Source organism: Brassica napus, chromosome A7 (assembly GCF_020379485.1).
Source record: "Brassica napus cultivar Da-Ae chromosome A7, Da-Ae, whole genome shotgun sequence".
In the NCBI taxonomy this organism is placed as follows: Eukaryota; Viridiplantae; Streptophyta; class Magnoliopsida; order Brassicales; family Brassicaceae; genus Brassica; species Brassica napus.
In genome coordinates, this window is record NC_063440.1 from 20974549 (window position 1) to 20997430 (window position 22882).

Consider the following 22882-nt stretch of genomic DNA (forward strand, 5'->3'; position numbering starts at 1 on the left):
ATTTATGATTATATGTTTTCCGTACGTCTTTTTCTTACTTTTGTATTTTTTAATTATTTCCAGAATTATAATAGAGTTAGAATTGGTTTGAAGATGTAATAAATTGTTAATAGTTTAAATGAATTCTGGTTTTGGTAATGACATTAATAATGGTTTAAGTCAGTGATATGAGATTGTAATTATTGAAGAAAACTCAGGGTTAAATTTTTTTGTTTTTGGGTGTAAAATAAGGTGTTTTCACCTCTTTGCCGGGAACCCAAACATTGTAAATAGTCTCTCCTACCGTGAGTTGAACCCAAGTGGCGGAAGTTACAGCCGCAACCCCTTTACCACTAGGCCAATTCAACGTTGGTCACTCAGGGTTAAATTTTATCAGTAGTCATGTGTTTAATAGATTAGATGTTTTTCTAAAGGCAAAAAGGATAGTACTTTATATACTCTGTAAGTGAAAGAATATTTATATGAAAAAAAAAATCATAGTGTTTGGTAATTGGTATTTATAAATTTGGCACGCAATAACGAAAATCTAAAACCAAGCCCAACTGGTCTCTTTTGTGATTGGAAGAATTGGTTTATATGACGTTGACTCATACGGCGTACCTTTTCGTTGCGTCATGGGGTCATCAGTTCGGGCCGGTCACATTTGTCAAAATCAAAACTATTTTGTTCCTCAATATTTTATTTTGCCTTTCCCTCAAAAAGTAAAATTTTAGATCTGAGGATGTTGTAAATCAACGAACCAACACTTTTTCATTTTCTTTCTCCGAAAAGAAATCCACTCACCTATGAATTGTTTAAAATGACTCACTTACACGTCAGAAACTTATAAACACGGTTTCATTGTGGGCATAAAATATTAACTGAATACTAGTAAAGAGTATTACATATTAATTTTAGTACTGTATTGTATCAAATATTTAATAGTGTTCCATTATAAAAGCTGAGAAGTCTGCGTTAAGATAATTAATTTAGAAAGAAAAATTTCGAAACGCTAAAATGTAGTGCTTTCAGATTGATAGCTTATTAACATTTGCTCAAATGATGTATTTCCATTTACAATCATGAATCCTTTATCTACCAAAAAGAAAAGAAAAGGTTAAAGGATATAATATATTTACCTATCATATCTTAAATAAGCGTGTTTTATTGACTCTAAATGCACTCGTATAAAATAAAATAAAGTACATGTATATAATTTACGAATACAAATATCTTTATCCTTTTTTCATTAAGAATCTTAAATCTTTTAAAAATATCAGAATTTAATACTTTATTTTAAAATTTAATCGCAAAATGCTACTTTATCCGTTTCATTTTAATTGTCGTTTTAGAGTTGGACACACGAACTAAAAAAAATATTTAATTTTACATATTTCCAAAATAAAAACATCATTACCAAATACACCTAACCACATTTTAGCCAATAAAAAATAGATTGAAATATAAAGTCAATAAGTTTTACATTGAAATTATAAAACGATAATTATTTTGAAACGAAAATTTAAATTTACAACGACAATTAAATTGAAACGGAGGGAGTAGTAACTCTACGAAATATTTATGGAATGAAACTTTACATTATGCGCTCTGATATTATCGACATCAACTTCTTCTCTGGTCTCGTTTCTTTCAATATGTTCTCTACCATAGAAAAAAATTACATCGACATATGTTTCTAAATTTGTAAGAAAATTTTAAATTAATATTTACTAAATCGCCTTACATCCTCTAAAAGCTCAGAACCAGTCTTGGATGTGATCTACAGTTTTAGATCTGAAACCACAAATTGCAGCCCAGTTATTTGTTTTGGTATCACGCAGTTGAGTTACAATAAAAAAAATTGAATTTTTAGATCATGTTACTAAAAAACAACAATTAAAGTTTTTTTTTTTTTTTGGTAAAAAGCAATTAAAGTTTCAGTGGCTGCAATCTATGAATGATCACCGTAACTGACTGCAAAATACATTATACTTGACATTAAAACAACTGGTATTTGGTCGCTGTAGCAGATCGCATATTCCAAACAAACGAACAGAGCATGTTCTCGTTGTGTCATTATTTTGATCCACTCTCAGATAATGCATGATAGCGGATTAAATAACCTTACTATCATGTATACTACAGTAAATTTCCACTTACGATGACTATGAGTGGATATGTAGATATAACTTTCCACATGCATAACTTACATAGTAAAGTAGGTGGTGAACGTTAGGTAGGCCCAATGGCAATGTTTGTAGCACTAAGTGCGTTCTTTCCGGGATCTACGAATCAGCCGATAGAGTTTATCAAAAAAAAAATTAAGGAAGGCCCAATGGCAAGATCATGGTCTCAGAGAGCATGGAAATATAGAACATATATAGGGTCTATATAAAGTCGGCCATGTGAAGATCCTAAGGGATGCCATCTTTGATTCGAGTACCCCCCTCCCCCCCCCTCCCCTCCGGGAAGGCCTAATGGCAATGTTTGTAGCACTAAGTGCGTTCTTTCCGGGATCTACGGATCAGCCGATAGAGTTTATCAAAAAAAAAATTAGGAAGGCCCAATGGCAAGATCATGGTCTCAGAGAGCATGGAAATATCGAACATATATAGGGTCTATATAAAGTCGGCCATGTGAAGATCCTAAGGGATGCCATCTTTGATTCGAATACCCCCCTCCCCCCCCCCCCCCCCCTCAGAAAGCTATTTTTTAATTAAAAAAATCAACCTCAGCAAAATAAAATGAAGTTTTGTAATAATATCCGTTATGGAATTTTAGTTCCACTTTTGTTCTCAATTATTGTCCTCGTAAAAGAATGAAGAAGAAAAATGGCGAGCGTTAAAAAAAGACTAAGTGCACACACCATATTTCCACGTTCACACCATCTCAGCTCAGTAGTGATGTATTTTAAATTAGAGTTATTTTCACTTTAGGACACTTTTCATCTTTTTATTATATTCTAAGTCACTTCTTGCTACTGAGGTAGTTTTTGTGACTAAAAACCAAAACTAAGTTTACTTTTCTAACTAAATGGTCCCACAAACATAAAATCAGTTTTGAAACAACGAGAGACGCGACAGTAAAAATGAAAAAGACTCAACCGTTGCTGGACACAAGAGGAGCTTCGGTCTCGACACGAGCGGAACCACTACAGTTGAGTTGAAGGTGATAATGCATCGGCGGAAGGTTTACGGCGAGCCGCAGTGGTCATTTTGACATATTTGGAAAAAATGGATTCATCAAAATATCACTTTTTAGTTTGAAATCGATTATTTGCAAATATATTTACGAAATTGCAACCAAAACAACATGAAAACACACAAAAATTAGGTGATTTAGGAAGAAACCATGGTTGACGGCCGTTTAATACTTACAGAAACCTAAAACGAAGGGTAGAAGATGAGTTAATTACTATTTTGCCATTGATGAAAAATACACAAAAAATGACAAAACCGAGCGTCTGGGGATTCGAAGATGGGTTGCTAGTCCCTGCTATAACCACTGGGCCACGGTTAACTACTTAGTGTCTTAAGCGTGGACTATTAATATACGAAACAATTCATACAAATATTAATAAAAATTCAAAACTAATTTCTGAGTGTTCTCAGATTAATCACAAATTTCTACTAATTCATAGCTAAAAATGGATGCAAGATATCACATTTTATAATTAGTATGAGATGGCTTAGGAATTTGAGATTTTTGTTTTAAAAAAATTGAATTAAAAAGACTTTTTGGCAATGAAGCTACCGGTTCGAGTAAAAATCATAAATGTTACAATTTAAATATTGAAATAAATTATGTCACTCTAAAAAATTATTAGAGAGTCATTATAATCAAGATAAACATGTGTACAAGTTTATTTGTGTACAAAAACTATATGTGTACATGTGTACATATTCACATGTGTACACTCTAAATTATTAAAACAATGTATCATAAAATCACATTTTCATGTTAACCTAACAAACTTCTAGTTTTTCTTTTTGTCTGTTTTTGTTTTTAATTTCGAAAAAAGCTGACAAAAAAGAGTCAAAACATTCTTTATCATTGTGTACACATATATTTCGTTGTCCACGTGTACAACTGTTTTACAAAAATTTACATGTACATCGATTCGTTTGTACATTGCACAAGTATAATATCTGATTTGAGTGCATTTATATATGTAAACGAGTTTTCCTTCTAGTTTTCCTTTTTGTCTGTTTTTTTTTTAATTTCTAAAAAGCTGAAACCAAAAAAGAATCAAAATATTCTTCATTATTGTGTACACATATATTTCGTTGTCCACGTGTACAACTATTTTACAAAAATTTACATGTACACCGATTCGTTTGTATATTGCACAAATATGATATCTGATTTGAGTGCATTTATATATGTACACCAGTTCATTTGAGTATCTTGTTTGAGTTCATTTAGATCATTTTAAAATTAATTTAAGTGTATACATAGCATTTGTTTGTGTATTGCATATCACATGGGATAAAATGCAAATTTGGAAGTTATGATAAAAAATGAAATGATGCAAAAATTGAGGGACCTCATGTTTCAAAAACGCTAGTTCTCCATCAAAACATGGGCTGAGTTGCATATTGGAAAGTCTGGGATCAATTAAATTTAAGCTAATATTAAAATTTCTCGTTCTCATATTAAAACATTTCACAATGCAAAACATAACAAAAAATTCAGCGGCGCAGTGGTTAATGATCCCTCAGTATATTGCATGAGTAACAGGTTCGATACGCGTTAGTGCATGGTTTTAATTTATTTTATAAAGTAAAGGGTATAATCGTAATTATGTGATCTTCTTCTTCCTTGACCTAATTTTTTTCCCCTGCATTGCTACCACGAAAATTTTCACTCATTTCTCACACAATCTACCGATTTCTTTATAAAATTAACTCGATTTTTTTTATAGAACTCTAAATCAGGTTATAGATACACGTTTTTGACCCCAAAAACAACAAATCTGAGATTTTTTTTCTTTTCCGTGTGTTTTTTTATTTGGGTAAAATCCCCATGATTCATCACTGTTACTCGTGTAATCACCAAGTTAAAGACATCGGTGAGGTGGTATTGGTGGTCGTGGTGGTCGTGGTGAGTGTGGTAGGTTGTTCATATGTATGGATGGTGGATATGATGGTGAATACGGCTTAGTTAGAAGGAATTAGGAAAGTGAAAACAAAAAAATATAAATTTAATTTATTTAGTTAGGTGATTTTTAAAAAATGTAACCAAATTAGTTAGGAAGGAAGGTAAAGTTAAGAAAAGTGTCTCAAGAGTGAAAAATGTCTTAGAGTGTAATATAAAAGATGAAATGTGACTTAAAATGTAAATCTTTCTTTAAATTAATGTGTGAGGTAATTAACTAGAGATGAAAATCTAAAAAGCCTTTTTTGAGTACTCTCTCCGTTTCATATTAGTTACTGTTTTAGAATTAAAACTTTGTTTTATTTTAAGTGTCGTTTTATGTTTTCAATGCAAAATTTATTAATAATATTCTCATTGTTAAGTGTATAGGGAATTATGTTTTTACAAAATTAAATGTTTTTTTAATCTGTGTGCGTAAATTTAAAACGATAAATAAATTAAAACAAAATTCAGTCAGAAAGAAAATTAGACAAATGAGATAGAATCACTAAAGTTATGTGCTAATATGGGTGTACAAATAGTCAACAATAGTTGAAAAACTTATCCAAACTTTTTTTTTGACAAAACTTATCCAAACTTAATAAATATTAAGTAAAGTCATCAATTTACTCTGTTTACTTAATGGACACAAGTCGTCGACCTTTCCACGGAGAATCCAATCCTAAAATGATACTCCAAAAAGAGGAGAAATAAATGTGAGCAAGGCACTCATCCGAGTGGTTTTGAAGTTGCAGTACGAAACTGCACGAGCTGAAATGAAGATCATTGGTGGACCATTTCTTTTGTTTGTGTTGGACTTGAAGTAGCTGGTATACATACTCTTCCTTACCCTTCCTCGTAAATAGGGTGAACGATCTATTTCCCCACGAGAACTATCATATAGCATCAGATATCCACCAAACTATGACCTCGTTCTAGTTTTCCATGAATGTAAAGTTCTAAACTTATTTCTCTCCGAATCATAAGTTGTAAACTTATTTCTCTCCGAACCGATTATTCAAAACTTAATAACCCATAGACCATGGTTTTTATTGGTTTACTATTAACCAACCAATTGTAAACCAGTTAAATCAATAAAAACTCTAATTTTTATTTTAAGTTTTTGTTTTATCAAAAAAAAATTAATAAGCAAAAAAAAAGATTCTCAGAAAAGAATTGATTCATGAACATCCACTCCTTCGTTCTATCCCAAACAGACATCTCAATAACTTTACGTAAGCCATATAATTAATTGATCAAATATAATTTTCAGACAAATTTGTTTTCATTCTCGTCAAACCCATTAAGGCATTAACAGATATCCAGCACCAAGAGAGCAATCAAAGCAATATCCTTATTGATTTTACTATCACATTCAATCAAATTCTTCAATGTTAAATGGCATACGAACAAAACTCGACGAGTTTTATACCGGTTTTACCTCTCTCTCAAATCTCAATTCCGAATTCGACTCCTCTCTCACATCCCTAATCTCTGCCAATTCCGTCTCTCTCACAGACTGTTACGAACTCGGTTGGGTCTGGCAGCGGAAAGGAGATATGTGGGAAGAGTTGAGGTTGAAGGCGGTGTAGGAGTAGCGATTACGACTAGGTTGAGATTTTTCTCATTGCCTCATTGGTGACTGCGGAGGGAGGATGGAGAGAGTAGGCGTTAGAGATCGCGATACACACATGATGATTCAATTTTATTTTCTGGGAATCAAAAATAGTTTATTAATTTTTTTGATAAATCATTTTAAATAAAAATTAGAGTTTTGACTGGTTAAATTGGTTGGTTAATAGTAAACCGATAAAAAACAATGGCCTATGGGTTATTAAGTTTTGAATAATCGGTTCGGAGAGAAATAAGTTTACAATTTATGATTCGGGGAGAAATAAGTGTAGAACTTTAAATTCATGGAGAACTAGAACGAGGTCATAGTTTGGTGGACATCTGATTCTATATGATAGTTCTCGTGGGGAAATAGATCGTTCACCCTCGTAAATAAGAACATACGGGACAAGTGGAACATCGCCTGGTCTCTTATATATTTTTCATTAATGTAAACTTGAAAATAATTATGTATTCATATAAAAAGTTTACACCTATCATGAAATAACACTTATTCATTAAAGAAAATATTTCTAAAATAAATATATTTTGAAACAAAACAGTGTTTAACTGTAGATGTATTAGAAATTTGAGATTATATTGACGGTAAGACTTAAATGAAGTATATATACATAGCAAAAAAAATGCTATGATATTTGTGAAATAATTGTCATATTGTCCTTGACATGCACATATTTACGTTTGAATGATTTTTTTTCTTTTCTTACAAATAGTTCTCCTCTTCTATTTTAATTGCTTTCAGTTTCTGTAAAAACAGTTATTAAACTTTGTAGTTTACATAATAAAACATAATTTTTTACACATAATATGTTTTGAAACTTTCAAAACAAATATGTATATTTGTAAATTTTATATAATATTCATAATTACGATTTAAAATCTATACTATTTTACACATATATATAGTGTAGTTAGATTAGATATCCAAAATGAGACACAATACTGTTGTGTTCCATTCTATTTAGAAACATACAAGAGTACAATCTCTCTCTCTCTCTCTCTCTCTCTCTCTCTTCCTCCATCCATCCCTCCTTTTTTCTCCTCCCTCCTCCTCTACCGGCGGTGGCCACCACTTCTTCTTTCTTCTATGCTTGTTCCTTTGTGTACTTTTTCGCCAACTCTTCATCTTTCTCATTCTTATTTTTTCATCCTCTTCACGATGTGTTGTTGGTATAAATTAATTGATTTACACTATATATTTAACAAATATAGCATAGTACAAATTGTATTAACAAATTTTCATGCACGGAGAAAGAGAAACGGTGTTTACATTTATACCAAATTAACACAGATATCAATACATGGTTATATTCTTAATAAATGGAGCTGTTATGAATATTAAACAAAAATGACCCTAAATGTAATGCTTTGGCCGTATATAGCTAATAAACCTTCCACATCTGTTCATTTGGTATGTGGGCTCACTCGTACAACTGACGATGCAATCATTTTGTTTAAGTCTGAAAGATTTGTTTATTGTCTTTATAATTATCATTTGATTTTTCTGTGCGTTTAATCACGATATATCGTCCATCATCTTACTACTCTAATTTAACCACGCTTACATTCAAAACAATAAATACATTTCGTGGGTATAAATAAGTAGCCAAATAATTTTAAAGCCTTTCAACCTACACTACCATATAAAACAAATTGGAATGTTACAATCACACTCTCTCACCTAACACAGCATTCTCATTACATCTCAAGATCGTCATCCATGTTATTTTGAATCCACACAGGATTCTATATTCATCCATGTTCGGTTCAGATGCAACTTATAATGCTTGGACTGCTCATAATTAATGGATCTTCCACACTTGCTCACTCGGTTTAGTGCGTTAATATATAGAGGTTTTTAGAAAAATGTTTATTAATCTTGTGTTGATAGACATTTTTCGCTTAGATCTTACTCATTCAATATCTTGAATCAATTTCTGAAAGATCACTTATCATTTGATTATTTCAGTTTAATCACACTTAAATCTAGATTTTTCTGGATATATACCGAAATAAGTATAGCCAAATCAATTTTAAAATTTTTCAATATATACCACTATATATTATAAATGGGGATGTTACATTAAAATTCAAAGTGATGTCATTTTTAAAAGAGATGAATGGCGTAACTTTTAGAAGAGATGGAGGAAAACTGACGGTCACGATTAGCGTACGTGGAGACTAGTTTCTACAGCGTCATATTAAATCACACAAACATTATCTATCAAATCTAAAATATGTATAAACCGAAAATCTACTCTTTTTCTATCTTTCATTTGAAATCAAATAAAATATGTGTTTCAAGGAATCCAAGAGTCGACTGTTTTTAGTAGTCGCATGCGTGAAATCCACTAAACTGATGTGGTTCTAATTCTATCGACACCTACCTATTATATCCTTTCTGAATTTTTAAAAAATATATAATAACAAAAGTCTCCGCACATGTTGAAGAACCATAATTGTGAAATATATGTTGTCACAACCCAAAATCCTAGTTGACAACTTATATGTGTATTCTTTCCTTCTTTTTCTTCAATGGTCTCTTTCCAACGATTTTTCGTTTTTTATAAGAATATCAAAGCTAAAAGTAATAAAATGTAATTTGTAAAAATCCTAATATGTTTATTCTTCTCTTCTTATATGTAATTGGCTGTTAGTGACGTCTGTTCTGCATTTATTCAACTGTAAATCCGATGATAAATTTTAAACTGGTACAGTGAATTCTCACATTTGCAAAGTTAAAAAATAGGTTCCAAAATTCCAATGGAAGCATACTACGATAATGGGATACAATTTTTAATCGTCTCAGATTTTATTTTTGTTCATTTCCATAAAATAAGAAAATGTTACAATCGTCTAAGTACCTATCTTTCCATCAGATTCTTCCAAGAGATACAAACCCAAACAAGACTACTTACATAATACATTAATGTGAACATGCCTTGTGGCTGTTCTCTTACGGCCATTCACCGAAAATTCCTGAAGTATTCGTCTCCTCTGTGTTGAAATTGAAAGCTCGATCGTCATCATTTTCATTATAACATAACCTTAGTGCTTTTGTGCTCATTCTGAGTGTAAAACTCAGTTCTATATCTTTTAAAACTAAAAAAAAAAACTAGATTATCAAAATTCACTAGTACTAATCAGCTGAAAAAAATATCAGAGGAACTAAACTAGGGAGAGGAAAAAGCTTCTACTACTTGAAAGAAAAAAAGTACTTAGACTATAATATATACCAGATACATCTGCTTGTAAAAAGAATGAACTGGAGTGTAGCTCATCATATTGATAACAGTTTCCAACGGGCCTCTATTAGTCTGTCGATAACATTAATTAAGCCCCACCGTTAAAACGGGATACGTAAAAGCCCCATAGTGTAAAATCCAAACCCAAGAGGCAGTCAATGGTATATATTTGCCAAAAAGAAAAGATCGATAGTAAAATTTATTCCCTCTGTACTTTTGGTATAATATATATATATGATGTTTAAAATTACTCTTTTGTTTTCTTGTAAGGACTAATATTTCCTTTTGCTACAAGGCTATTGTTCAATGCTCTTTTAGACAAGCAAAGATGAGTGGGCTTCGTGTATGAATGACTCTTGTCTTGTCCATCTTTTGCCTGAATGTCTAAATTGTCGTCTGGTCTTCTGCATTGAAGGGGTAAAGAGGAAAATGCTTTAATTAACGCAAATGTAACTATCATCTCATTTTGTAGCTTTTTAAAAAAACTATCGTCTGGTAACCAGATTGTGGAGAAACCACTGTCGTGATATCTTGTAGTGTTTACTGTGTAAAGAGTCTTCAAGACTTGATTCCTGTAAATTTCCACATGCGATTAAGGTTCTTTTTAATAGCTTTTGCTGTGAAGATGCTGAGTAAAAGAAACAAATGAAACAACTGGATTTGAATTCAGATTACTTATAAATAAAATAAAGGTTTGATTAATTTTGCCGTTTTGCGGATAGTAATGATTGTTAATGTTTTACAACCATCACATAATAAAACATTGTAAATTGATGTATGCAATTCTAAATTCTTTTCTGAACTTAATTTAAATTAGAATAATTTTATATTATTATCTATAATTAATAAATTTAGAAATAATAATTAAATATTATAATTATAGATATATGCAAAAAAAAAAAATTCTAATTTGTGTCTACTAACCAGTATCATAATTTATATTTAAAAGAACTTTAAAACAAAATATTCTCAATAAAATTTTCATTAACCACTACTATATATCTACATATATAAAAATTCAAAGCGAATACTTTTCTAGATCATATTAGTCTTTATTAAAAATATTTTTTACTCAAATTAGAAATTTTATCTAAAAATAAAAAAAATAAAAATGTTATATTATTATTAATTATATTGATAACAATATTTTTATTATAATACTAGCAGTTTATATTTTTATAAATATACAATATGTTGATATTATTAATTTATTGTTAAATTATTGTTGCATAAGTTTGTTTGTCAACCAATAATAACTATTTTACATTTTTTAATCATTATGTTTGTCATAAGAAATGTTTAATAATGCGTAAAACTATAACGATCTACATTTGTAAATTTCTAGATCTATACAGTGTAACCGGTGTTTTTAAACCAAGCTTTTAGGGTTTGACTGATTTTGCCGTTACCATCCGCACAAGGTGCATTTACGATTGGTAGAAGTTTTTGGCATTTTATTAATCACAAATATGTTATAAACCGCTTCAAATTTCTCATCACTAAAAATTGATTCTAGTTAACGTGGTTGCATGCAGTTACACAAGGATAAATATTTTCTTAAAAAATGTATATAAAAATAAAGATATGTATAATTTTTAAAATTGAAATGATATAATTTATATGTTATAAGACTTCAAATAAAAAATATTGCTATAATATTTAGACACTAATATACATATATACACATATTTATATCCACAAATAGTTTTTTAAAATTTAATAGTATGATTTAGTATTTTATAATTATATAAAATATTAAATCATATTATTATAATAAATATAAAAATTATAGTTATAAAATCATACTATTTAATTTATAATTTATTATTTAAGTGTTGTTGCATTTGATAGTCTTGTAAACACACTACGAGGCTGTTCGTTTCTTCGTCTACCATTTCCATGTAGCTGCTCCATCTATGTGATCCATCCAAATGATCCATCCAGATTTTAGTAGCTGTTTGTTTCTCCATCCATATGAACCATCTAGATGAGTCATTTGGATGGATTTTATGTTTGTTTCTTTATGAATTTAATAAACAAATTACAAATATACTCATGTTTTGATTTAATCATATGTTTGATATTAATTTTAACTATATTAATTTTTATTATTCAGTATAAAATATAGGGCAATTGTCAATAATAGCACCTTTTGAGTTTTTGTCTCAAAAATAGCACTAGAAGGAGAAAGTCACAAAAATGACATTCATTAATGGATAAAATATCCCTAATACCCTTGGTTTAAAATTAAATAAACAAACAAAAATAAATAAAAATAAAAATAAATAAAAATGAAAAAAAGAAATTTTTTTTTAGTTTCAGATTATATGTTTTCAGATTCGAAATTTTTTATAATTTTTTTTTGAAATTTTTCTTTTTCGAAATTTTTTTTTTGATTTTCTTCTTATAATTTAAAAATACTTTTTAAAACTTTTTTTAAAATTTTTATTTTTAAATTTTTAGTATTTATTTTTTATTTTATAAAATTTTAAACCCTAATTCTAAAACCCCACCCCCCCCCTTGACTTTAAACCCTAAGGTTTGGATTAATTAACCCAAGGGGTATAAGTGTATATTTACCTCTTTAATGAAACCTATTTTTGTGACTTTGAGCTTTGAGGGCTAGTTGGGAACAAAAATTTGGTTTGGTGCTATCATAGTCTTTTTCTCTAAAATATATTTATACTGAAATTATTTTAAAATTAGCATTTCACATTTATAAATTTTTATTTCATATAAATTTATTTATTTTTATTTAAACTTGCATTAAAATTTAACTACAACTATAACTTTTAATAAAACTCAAAATAGAAACTAAAATTTAAAAGATGAAAGCAATGGTAAGAGCATCATGTACTCAAATATGTTTTCGTAGTTTTGGCGGGAAAATGCATTTTTGCAGTTTTGGTGAGAAAACACCTTTTGCGATTTTGGCAGTAAAATACTTTTTTGCAATTTTGGCGAGAAACCGCGTTTTACGGTTTTGGCGGGAAAACGCGCTATTGCGATTTTGGTGGAAAATGTGGTTTCGGCGAGAAATCGCGTTTTGTGGTTTTGGCGGAAAACACATTTTTGCAGTTTTGCCGGAAAAACGCATTTTTGCGGTTTTGGCGGGAAAACACGTTTTCGGTTTTGAAAAAAAAAAAAAATTTACGGTTTTAGCGGAAAACACGTTTTTACGGTTTTGGCTGGAAAGCACAATTTTACGGTTTTGGCCGGAAAGCACAATTTTATGATTTTGGTGGGAAAACACGTTTTGCGGTTTTGAAAAAAAAGCGTTTTTACGGTTTTAGCGGAAAACACGTTTTTACGGTTTTGGCTGGAAAGCACAATTTTACGGTTTTGGCCGGAAAGCGCAATTTTACGATTTTGGTGGGAAAACACGTTTTGCGGTTTTGAAAAAAAAAGCGTTTTTACGGTTTTAGCGGAAAACGTGTTTTTGCGGTTTTGGCGGGAGAACGCATTTTGCGGTTTTGTGGAAAAAATTGTTTTTGCAGTGTTTGTAGTTTTTGCGAGAAAACGTGTTTTGATGTGAAAGTGCATTTTTATGGTTTTGAAGAGAAAATTTATTTTGGCGGGCAAGTACATTTTACGAGAAAATTGCGATTTTGGGAAAATTTGTGTTTTGTGATTTTGCGAAAAAATGCGTTTTGTAGTTTTGGTATAAATTTTTTTTTGTGGTTTTGTTATTTTTCATGAATGACAAAATGATATTAGGTTTGGATTTGTAATTTGTACATGAGGATATAATAGACATTATACCATTTTGACATACTCATCTCTATCCAGATGATCTAATTTGGATTAACCACCAGATTTTCAAAATTAAGCCTAAAATTTTAAAACTCATTCAGATGAATCATCCAAATGATTTCTACTTTTAATGTCTAATCGAACAAAACTTTCATCTTCGGTCAGATGGTTCATCTGAATGGAGAAACGAACAGTTACTAACGGTTAGAAAAAAAAAACACTAACTGTATTAGTGGTATAAATCGTTTAATAACATTTATAAATTTCCGACCGTAACCGTTGCGTTTAGAGTCTTTAGACCAGTAAGATCGATAAGATTTAATCGAGTTTGTCGGGTAAATAATAAACGGAAGCGGGGTTAAAACTGGAGTAAAAAAAATGACGAGTTATCGTCCCTAGTGACGCGGGAAAACTCGCTTGTAGCGGCGCGTGTCGCAGTAAACTTATTATTAGCTATAATAATAAACAACCGGGCCGCGACTTTGAGCTTTTCTGGGTCTTCGCATCAAGTAAGGTTCTCATCGCCACGAGGCCTTCGTCTTCGAGAATCTCTCCAGGGTAAGCTTCGGGTCTCCAGATCTCAAGTCTCTCTCTCTATCTCATGCTTCCCGAATCATCCGTCTTTCTCTCTCTAACATGAAATTTGAATTGAATTCTTATGGATCTTTCCATTTATTATTCAAAATTCCTCACCAGTTGATGAGCGGAATGTTGTTGTATATCTACGAGGTTAAATTTGCTGTCTGTTTCGAAGTTGCCATCACCTTGTTGATGTTAGAGTGCTGCTTGTCATGGGTGGGTCTTGAGGAGTTTTGTTTTTTTTTTTGCTGACCGGCTAGCTTAGTTCTTGTTCTTTTCTGTGAAAGCTACTTTTGAAATTTCTTGTTCCATAGAAGTGGTGTTTTCTGAATCTATTTGGCTTTTTGTCAAGATGCAGGAGTCCTAAAAAAAACAAGTGCTCTTTCTTTTGAATCAAAGCCTCACACAAGAAGAAGAATGAGCTTTGCGTGCCTTGTGTGTCATAGTGTAGAGAGCCCGTCCCACTCCTTTAGAAGCTACTCCGTGTCTAGCTCAGACAATGAAGGAAGATGCTCTGTGATTGCTAGCTGCCTCACTAGGAAGTCACTTATTCAAGCTGCAAGGTCCAGCACTTTCCCTGCATCATCCTCAAAGGTAACCCCACAACCGAATTTCCAGGCAGGTGATCTGATGATAACACAAGGAGCCTCGCCACGGTTAGTGCGAAGCCGTGCAGGGAGAAGAGACTGGAACTTCAACGAAATCGAGGCAGAGCTTTAAAAGTTTAAATCCGACTCTCTTCTCTATAGACTAGTGTTAGTTTGTTCATCCTTCGGGTGATCTTAGCAGTGTATCTTCTGAGTTCTGTTCAAACGATCTTACATTCATCACTTGTCAAATTTTGTACTCTTCTCACTACTTCTTCATAAACCAATAAATCTATAAAATTATCCTTCATGTTTCCGACCGTTTAGTTTGGTCCAAATCATATGAGCCTGAGCTGGACATGTTAACAACATGTCATCTGTCAAGACCATCTATTCGGATTTGTGAAAGAATGAATGTGAATGTTTCTTTCTTTCAAATTTTTGATTATTGTTCAAAAGTAACCAAGATGAAGATACTAAAGATAAAGAAAGTGGATAGTTAAGTCTTACCAAAATCGCCTATAATATAAAAGTTACTTCATCCTTTTTAAAATGTATGTAAATGAAACAATACAGAGGAATAAGAGAGGTAACACACACTAATATCTTAAGATTACAATATTTGCAAGAAAGGATTAATCATGGTTAAATGTGCTACTTGATATTTGTATATTGATATAATGATATTTTGCATAGCAGCTAAACGAGAAACAAAACTATTGATAGTTGATAACTAGTATGTCTTCACTTTTCATCTTATCATATAATCACAAAAGCAAACTTCAATACTTACATTTTACACTATTTTTTGTAACAAAAGAATTTCTGGAAATATCATATGATCTGGATATATTAGCAACAAATCATTTTCAAGACCATCTACTCGGATGTGCGGAAGAAATCATGTGAAAGCTCTTTCTTTTAAGAAAGTAACCTAGATATTAAAGTTAAATAAAGTCGACAGTTAAGTCTTAACAAATTAACTTACTATATAAAAATAACATCTACGTGTGAATAATTAAACGTGAATAATAAAGAAAAGAAAAAAACGATTTTGTTTATTGATTTACTATATATACATCAAAATGTGAATAATTTTACTTTCATGAATAATTTTATGAATCTAGAAGACTTATTCATCTGATGACAAAAAAAAGAAAAAAAAAAGAAGACTTATTCATCTTCATACCTTTTACTAATATTATGATTACGTAACAATATATGCCATGTACAAATTTAGAATCCACTCTATCATCTTACCACATATAAAGCACATTTTATATTTAACTAATTGCTTTTTTTTTCTCAAATGAAGAATACGTGTTCGTGCTTACTTCATGTTTAAAATAGAAATCACTGAATTAACTAGCCATTAGCCTCACACTTATTTTACAATGAAGTGTATCTATATATTCATCTCATTGCATAATGTAAAACTTAAAACCACTACTAAACCAACAATTATACACACCCAAAAAAAGAAGAAAACACTTGTGTTGTTCTTTCAATGGAGCTCATAACCCTGATGAATCCTATCTTAGCACTGCTTGTTTTGCTCTTTGTTGTTCCCAAGATGTACAACGCTCTTATCATCCTTGTATGGCAGCCATTTGTCTTGACCAGAAGATTCAAGAAACAAGGAATCTCAGGACCAAAGTACAGATTCTTGTACGGAAACATCGACGAGATAAACAAGATAAAGAGAGAATCTCACGTTTCAGTTCTTGATCCAAACTCCAATGACATCTTTCCTCGTACTTTCCCTCATTACCAACAATGGATGACTCTATACGGTGCCGTTTTCTCCGTCTTAATCTTTCTACTCATGTTTTTTACTATGCGTGACACACACGTTTGTTTATGTTACTAGGAGAGACGTTTCTTTACTGGAACGGAACAGAGCCAATGCTATGCATCTCAGATCTTGAACTCGTCAAGCAAATCTTGTCAAACAAGTCAGGTCTCTTTGTTAAATCAAAGATAAGACCAGAGTTATTTAAACTTGTCGGCATGAAGGGACTTGTCTTTGTCGAAGGTGTTGATTGGGTTCGCCATAGGAGAATCTTGAACCCTGCTTTCTCCATCGATAGGCTCAAGGTCTTTTCATCCTTCTTTCTCAACAAGATTATGATAGTGACATATGTAGTAATATGTAATAACCTAATCTTTGATCAGATCATGACGAAAGTGATGGTGGAGTGCACTCTGAGGATTCTAGAAGAGTGGAGTGATGTTAAAAGAGAGCAGAAAATGGAGATGAACAGAGAGTTTCGGAGATTAACGGCTGATATTATAGCAACCGCTGCCTTTGGAAGCAGTTACAACGAAGGAATCGAAGTGTTTAGGACACAAGAAGAGCTTAAGAAGTGTTGTGTTCGCTGTCTTACTAACGTCTACATCCCTGGAACACGGTAAGTAAACCTCTCACTTCTTGTTTTTTTTTTGTTCTGGTCAGACAAGATTCTCAAGCTCTTGTTTCTTGTTCTCCAAGGTACCTTCCTACGCCTTCGAATATTAGGATATGGAAGCTGGATAGGAAGATGAAGAACTCAGTGAAGAAGGTTGTGGATTCTAGACTAGCATCAAAACAAGATTATGGAGACGATCTTCTTGGAATCATGTTGAAATCTTGCGAGTCAGAAAAGAAGGAAACGAAGCTGAGCATTGAAGAGATCATAGATGAATGCAAGACGTTTTTCTTCGGGGGATACGAAACTAACTCGAATCTATTGACATGGACAACGATGTTGCTGAGCTTGCACCAAGACTGGCAGGAGAAGCTAAGAGACGAAATCTTCCAAGAATGCGGTAAAGACAAAACGCCAGATTCAGATACTTTCTCCAAACTCAAACTGGTAATAAAACGTTTACTTGGGACTCAAGAAAAAGTTTTCTTTTAGTTGAAGAAACTTATTTATCTCTTGCAGATGAACATGGTGTTCTTGGAGTCGCTTCGCCTCTACGGTCCAGTATCATATTTCTCCAGAGACGCAACAAAAGATCTGACGCTAGGGCACCTAAAGATCCTTATGAAGATGCATAGCGACAAGGCCGTTTGGGGATCAGACGCTGATAAGTTCAACCCGCTGCGATTTGAAAACGGCGTTTCCAGAGCCGCTAAACACCCAAATGCTCTCCTCGCGTTCTCAATGGGACCAAGAGCTTGCATTGGCCAAAACTTTGCAATGATCGAAGCCAAGGTCGTGCTCACCATGATCCTTCAAAGGTTCAGGCTTAGCCTCTCAGGCGAGTATAAACACGCGCCGGTGGATCACCTCACTTTAACTCCTCAGTATGGCTTACCAGTAATGCTTCAGCCTCTGTGAGGCTTTATGAGCCAAAGAGTTATCAAATCCTATATCGTGCTTTAAGCCGGTTTAAATAAATAGTGATGCATAACTGATGTCAAAAAAAAAAAAAAAAATAGTGATGCATAACTAAACCTAAACTGCTATGTGCTAATTGATACTTCTTCAGTTCCATAATATAAGATGTCTTATAGAAGATCTTTTGCTACTTTCAAAACAATTTTAATTTTATTAAAAATTGGTCAATCAATATTTATGATTGATTAATTCATCTTAAATTTATATTATTAATGATATGTTTTTTTAAAAAAAGTAAATTTACTAATTCTTGTGATTTTAGCCAAAACATCTTTTTTTTTCTTAACGCTGATTTATTATGATCTTACAATCTCTATAATATTATTTGAGAAGTCAGTTTCCTATGTGTCGCTCTCACGTTAACTCTCACGATGGTTAATTACACTGATACCCTTAATGAATTAACTTACATTTAAAATACTATTATTTATTATTTTATTTAGTTTTCTTTTAAAAAAATTCTCTAAAATATACACATATAATAAAAAGGAAATTTTTTATAAAGTTAAAAAAAATAATTGAAAAACGAAAATATATGTATATATAATATGATTTCATAAAAAAGGAAAGTTCACAAAATAGTAATATTACATTTAAAAAATATTTTTAAATAACATAAAATATAATTTTGAACTAATAAAATACTTTCTTTATATCTATATTTTCTTAGATCAAAATATAAATTTCTATATAATGTAAGAGTTTCAAAAATTTCTATATAATGTATTTTCTTAGATCAAAATACTACTTATTTTTAAGAGTTTTATAAATTTAGTTGACTATAATATCTTTCAATTACAGCAAAAAAATATTGATAAATTATATTTTACTTATATAATATTATTTTTAAATACAATCACAATTTTTTACTGTTTATTTTTAAGAGTTTCATAATTTAGTTGACTGTAATATCTTTCAATTACAGCATACAAATATCGACAAATTATATTTTTTACTGCTTATTTTTAAGAGATATAAAAAAAAAAACTAAATTTTTTTAAAAAAAATAAACATCCTTAGATCAAATAGTTACAAAATAGTTTAATGAGACAGATATATTATATTTTATCATTATTAAAGTTATTTTTTCTTAATATTAAATATTCTTTTAAATTTTATGTTTGTGGAACTTAATAGAACAATAATCAAAATACCAAAACAAATCTGAATTCTCATTTTTAAGATTATTTAAAATAAATTTTAGTTTCCATTCAATAAATCAAAGGCATAAAGTTATTTAGAATTTTTAAAATATTTTAATTATTGTAAATATTGATATGTGCACATGAGCTATCAAAAATGCATCAGCTACTTACGCATGTAACTTCATATTGATCATCGTTTTATTTACTAATAAGTTTTTTAAAAACATCAACATATAATTTGATAAATATTATGAAAATACATGCACATTTAACTTAAATATAATAAAAATAATAATTATACTTCATTTTTAATTTGAAAGAATATATGTAACTCAACTCAAAACATATTAAAAATGAAAATATAATATTAACCAACTGTTACAATTTAGTTTTTTTTGTAAAATTTATATATATGCATGAGAATTCAGAATATTATCGTTTCGTTATATTAATTTATGTAATTTGGAATCAAACACTTTAGTTTATTTTTTTATTTCATTCTAAGCACAATATATCTTAAGTTATACATAATCTTCATAAAATATATTTACATATCTAAAATAACAACCACCTAAATGCAAATAAGAAATTAATCAAAATTTTAATATATAGAATAAAAAAATATTACAGTTGAATTCATATATGTAATCTAATTTACCCAAATGATAACTAAATCGGCTGAAAAACAACAAAACTGATTAGATATAACATATATAAAATTATATGTATAATTAAAATAATATAGTAGTATTAATATAAATGATGCATATAAATTATAAATTAATTTAAAATTAAAAGTAAGTAGCAATCAATTATTATAATTTATTTACTTTAGAAATATTTATATCCGTGCATGAGCACGGGAAAATCACCTAGTTATGAAGTATTTGCTTATCTGGTAGAGGAGAACAAAACTATCAAATATAATTGAAAAGTAGAATGTTTTACATCTTTATCAGATAAATCACATGTCCGAACAAATCACAAGAGGTAACAAATAACACTTATGTTAAGTGTTCTATCACTTGCCTATTCCATTTTATTTTGGAACTCAGATGTGTCATAGACACGAGCAGTGTGATCAACAGAGACCGATACAATGAACTCGGTGTTGGCGGAGACTGAGATGGACTGGACAGCATCTTGGTGGCCATGGTAGGTGTGGACGCAGTTTCCTAACAAGCTGTCCCAAACGCTCACTGTACCATCGGCGCAGCCGGTGGCTAAGTACTTTGAGGTTCCTATCCAAGTCACGCATGTCACACCTTCCTGTAACAAAACAAGAGAAGAAGGGCAGGGCTTAGAGTTTACATTCTAATCTCTGTTTTATATTCTATCTCATAAGAGAAAACAACAAGAGTAAGGATTATACCGCGTGTTCGCAGATGAACCTAGGAGTTGAGTGTTGAAGATCCCAGATTACAAGCTTCTTGTCCATCCCACCAGTTGCAGCCATAGGGATAGTTGCGGAGCTTGGTGAAAACTTCACGCATTCAACTGACTCTGTATGAGAACTCAGAGAGCTCACAACCTGTTGTTATGAAGTTAGAAGCACACTGACATACGCAGAGCATTTGATAATTGAGATGAAGCAATGAAACAAACCTTTCCAGTGACTATATTGACAATGTGAACAGAACCGTCTTTAGAGCCACTGATAGCAAGACTGGAGTTGGAGTTAATATCCAAGCATATCAGCCCTTCCGTATGATAAGGATGACCTACATGAAAACCAAAGGTTAGCATTCTACAGCAACATGTAAAAGCCAATAGAGGGAGTGAGTTTAACTTGCCTTTAACCACATGAATGCTTTCACAAGTCTTCGGGTTCCACACAATCAAACTAGCATCATCAGAGCCAGTACAGATTAGTTTACCGTCAGGAGTAAAGTCACCGCAAGTTACACTCTGATTGTGACCAGAAAACATATTGAGATAAGCCTCTTTATCAGCATTCCACATCCACATAGAACAATCTTCTGATCCAGCCAACACAATGTGTCCTCTCGGATGCCACTTCACCCACTGATTAAAAAATCAAATCACACGGTTAAGTACAATCTTCTTGACTTAATTGTTATCAAGTCACAAGTTTGTTTAATACCTCGATGCCACTACCAGGACCGTCTAAAACGCATTTCAAAGTCCCTGAGGATGCGTCAACGATCTGAACGACACCGTCCAACCCTCCAGAGGCAAGTAACTGTCCGTCATAGCTAAAAGCTAGAGAAGAGACAGAGTCTTTGTGGGCAGGGAGCTCAGCGGCCCAGTCTCCGTTGCCGATTTTCCAGAGGAAGGCTTTGTCATCTCCACCTCCGGTTGCTACAAGGGTGGGGTCTAGAGGGCTACATGCCAATGCATAAAGCTCGCCTGTGTGAAGAAAAACGTTCTTAGCAAATGTTTGAGTAATGATGGGATGATAAAAAGTGGTTTACCTTTGTGACCGGTGAATGTGTGAACTGAGTCGTCGTTTTCATCTACGAAGAAAAAGAAAAAGAAGGAACCATAAAGCTCAGAAACACAAAGTAAAACACAAGAGGTGGTGATTGAGTTAGTACCAAACACTTCATCCTCATTGTCGTTGTCATTATCATCCTCATCAAATGCGTCAGGAAGATCTGAATTCACACAACAAGAGTCATACACACATGTATAAGATTAAAAGGTTAAGACTTTAAGAAGGAGAGAGATGAATATGAAGAAACAAGAGGGGGAACCTTCTCCGTCGACGTCGATTTCATGGAGGACATCGGATTCACCGAGGAAGACGTCTCCCTCATCTTCTTCTTCCATTGCTGGATTATTCATATCCCTGTTACTCATCTTCTCCTCTGTTATCACAGAATCTTTTTACAACTAGCACGACAAAGAAGCAGCAGCGAAGAAGAAGACAGACGCGACGAGGCGGCGGTGGACGGAGAGGGAGGCGTGACGTGTCACGACGTTAGAGGAGGGCGGAGACAGAGAGTACAAAACAAAACCCTTATTTTGGCCTCTTTTTTTCTTACAAAACCCTTTATAAACCTTTTTTTTTCTTTATAAGAGAACAAACTACGTCGTTTCAGTTTCATTGATGAGATCATAAATCAACAGAGCCCAAGGAGAATATAAATGTGAAATGACGTCATAATTTGGGAAGTGTATGGGTCTTCAGCTTTTTCTCGTTTTTCGTTCCTCGTCTTTCTTGTGACTATCTTAGTCGAAACTGTGGTTCGTTTGATTCGTTTTTTGATCACTCTTTGCTTTGTAGCAGTGTTGGGTCTGCACGAGCTTTTTTGCTTCTCAGCCTTGTTCTAACGCCTTTCGAAATGGCACTGGTGCAACAGTTCAGTTTGAATCCCAATGTTTTGGTCTCTCCATCTAATATTAGTCTTTTCTTTTTCGTTTCAGTTGTTGATATCTTTTGTTTCACAAGTTTGTCAGTTTGTTAGAGAGTTTTG

At 31.9% G+C, this 22882-nt stretch overlaps 3 protein-coding genes across 9 annotated transcripts; 2 read left to right on the forward strand and 1 right to left on the reverse strand.

Moving 5' to 3' along the window:
• The first annotated feature begins 14168 nt into the window (after positions 1-14168).
• On the forward strand, positions 14169-15225 carry LOC106357043. 5 transcript variants are annotated; one of them, XM_013796730.3, is made up of 2 exons: positions 14169-14303; positions 14677-15225. In XM_013796730.3, the coding sequence occupies exon 2, from the start codon at positions 14742-14744 to the stop codon at positions 15042-15044; it is 303 nt and encodes a 100-aa protein (XP_013652184.2). In that variant the 5' UTR covers positions 14169-14303; positions 14677-14741; the 3' UTR covers positions 15045-15225. The 5 variants fall into 5 exon arrangements, with proteins under 5 accessions (XP_013652184.2, XP_013652185.2, XP_048591794.1 ...); XM_013796731.3 differs by having other exon boundaries at positions 14222-14303; positions 14683-15225; XM_048735837.1 differs by lacking the exon at positions 14169-14303 and adding an exon at positions 14310-14540 and having other exon boundaries at positions 14683-15225.
• Positions 15226-16335: 1110 nt separating this feature from the next.
• LOC106357042 (cytochrome P450 709B1-like) lies at positions 16336-18415 on the forward strand. The gene is made up of 5 exons (XM_048735838.1): positions 16336-16704; positions 16782-17008; positions 17087-17322; positions 17403-17766; positions 17839-18415. The coding sequence occupies exons 1-5, from the start codon at positions 16419-16421 to the stop codon at positions 18235-18237; spliced, it is 1512 nt and encodes a 503-aa protein (XP_048591795.1). The 5' UTR covers positions 16336-16418; the 3' UTR covers positions 18238-18415.
• Positions 18416-20346: 1931 nt separating this feature from the next.
• On the reverse strand, positions 20347-22436 carry LOC106353753 (angio-associated migratory cell protein-like). Of its 3 annotated transcripts, XM_013793544.3 has the most exons (8): positions 22160-22434; positions 22001-22060; positions 21878-21919; positions 21547-21812; positions 21236-21467; positions 21048-21163; positions 20815-20973; positions 20347-20711 (listed from the first exon to the last, which is right to left on the reverse strand). In XM_013793544.3, exons 1-8 carry the CDS (start codon positions 22263-22265, stop codon positions 20472-20474), a joined length of 1221 nt encoding a protein of 406 aa, XP_013648998.2. In that variant the 5' UTR covers positions 22266-22434; the 3' UTR covers positions 20347-20471. The 3 variants fall into 3 exon arrangements, with proteins under 3 accessions (XP_013648998.2, XP_022544742.2, XP_048591796.1); XM_022689021.2 differs by having other exon boundaries at positions 21048-21467; positions 22160-22436; XM_048735839.1 differs by having other exon boundaries at positions 21878-22060; positions 22160-22436.
• Positions 22437-22882: the final 446 nt, after the last annotated feature.

Excerpts from the sequence above, each read along its gene's own strand:
- LOC106353753 (XM_048735839.1), bottom strand. The coding sequence starts at position 22,265 with ATGAGTAACAGGGATATGAATAATCCAGCAATGGAAGAAGAAGATGAG. Across the intron at positions 22,061-22,159 it reads AATCGACGTCGACGGAGAAG|ATCTTCCTGACGCATTTGAT; the intron begins GTTCCCCCTCTT and ends GTGTGAATTCAG. Across the intron at positions 20,712-20,814 it reads GGTTCATCTGCGAACACGCG|GAAGGTGTGACATGCGTGAC; the intron begins GTATAATCCTTA and ends GTTTTGTTACAG.
- LOC106357042 (XM_048735838.1), top strand. The coding sequence starts at position 16,419 with ATGGAGCTCATAACCCTGATGAATCCTATCTTAGCACTGCTTGTTTTG. Across the intron at positions 17,009-17,086 it reads TCTCCATCGATAGGCTCAAG|ATCATGACGAAAGTGATGGT; the intron begins GTCTTTTCATCC and ends ATCTTTGATCAG. Across the intron at positions 17,767-17,838 it reads CTTTCTCCAAACTCAAACTG|ATGAACATGGTGTTCTTGGA; the intron begins GTAATAAAACGT and ends TATCTCTTGCAG.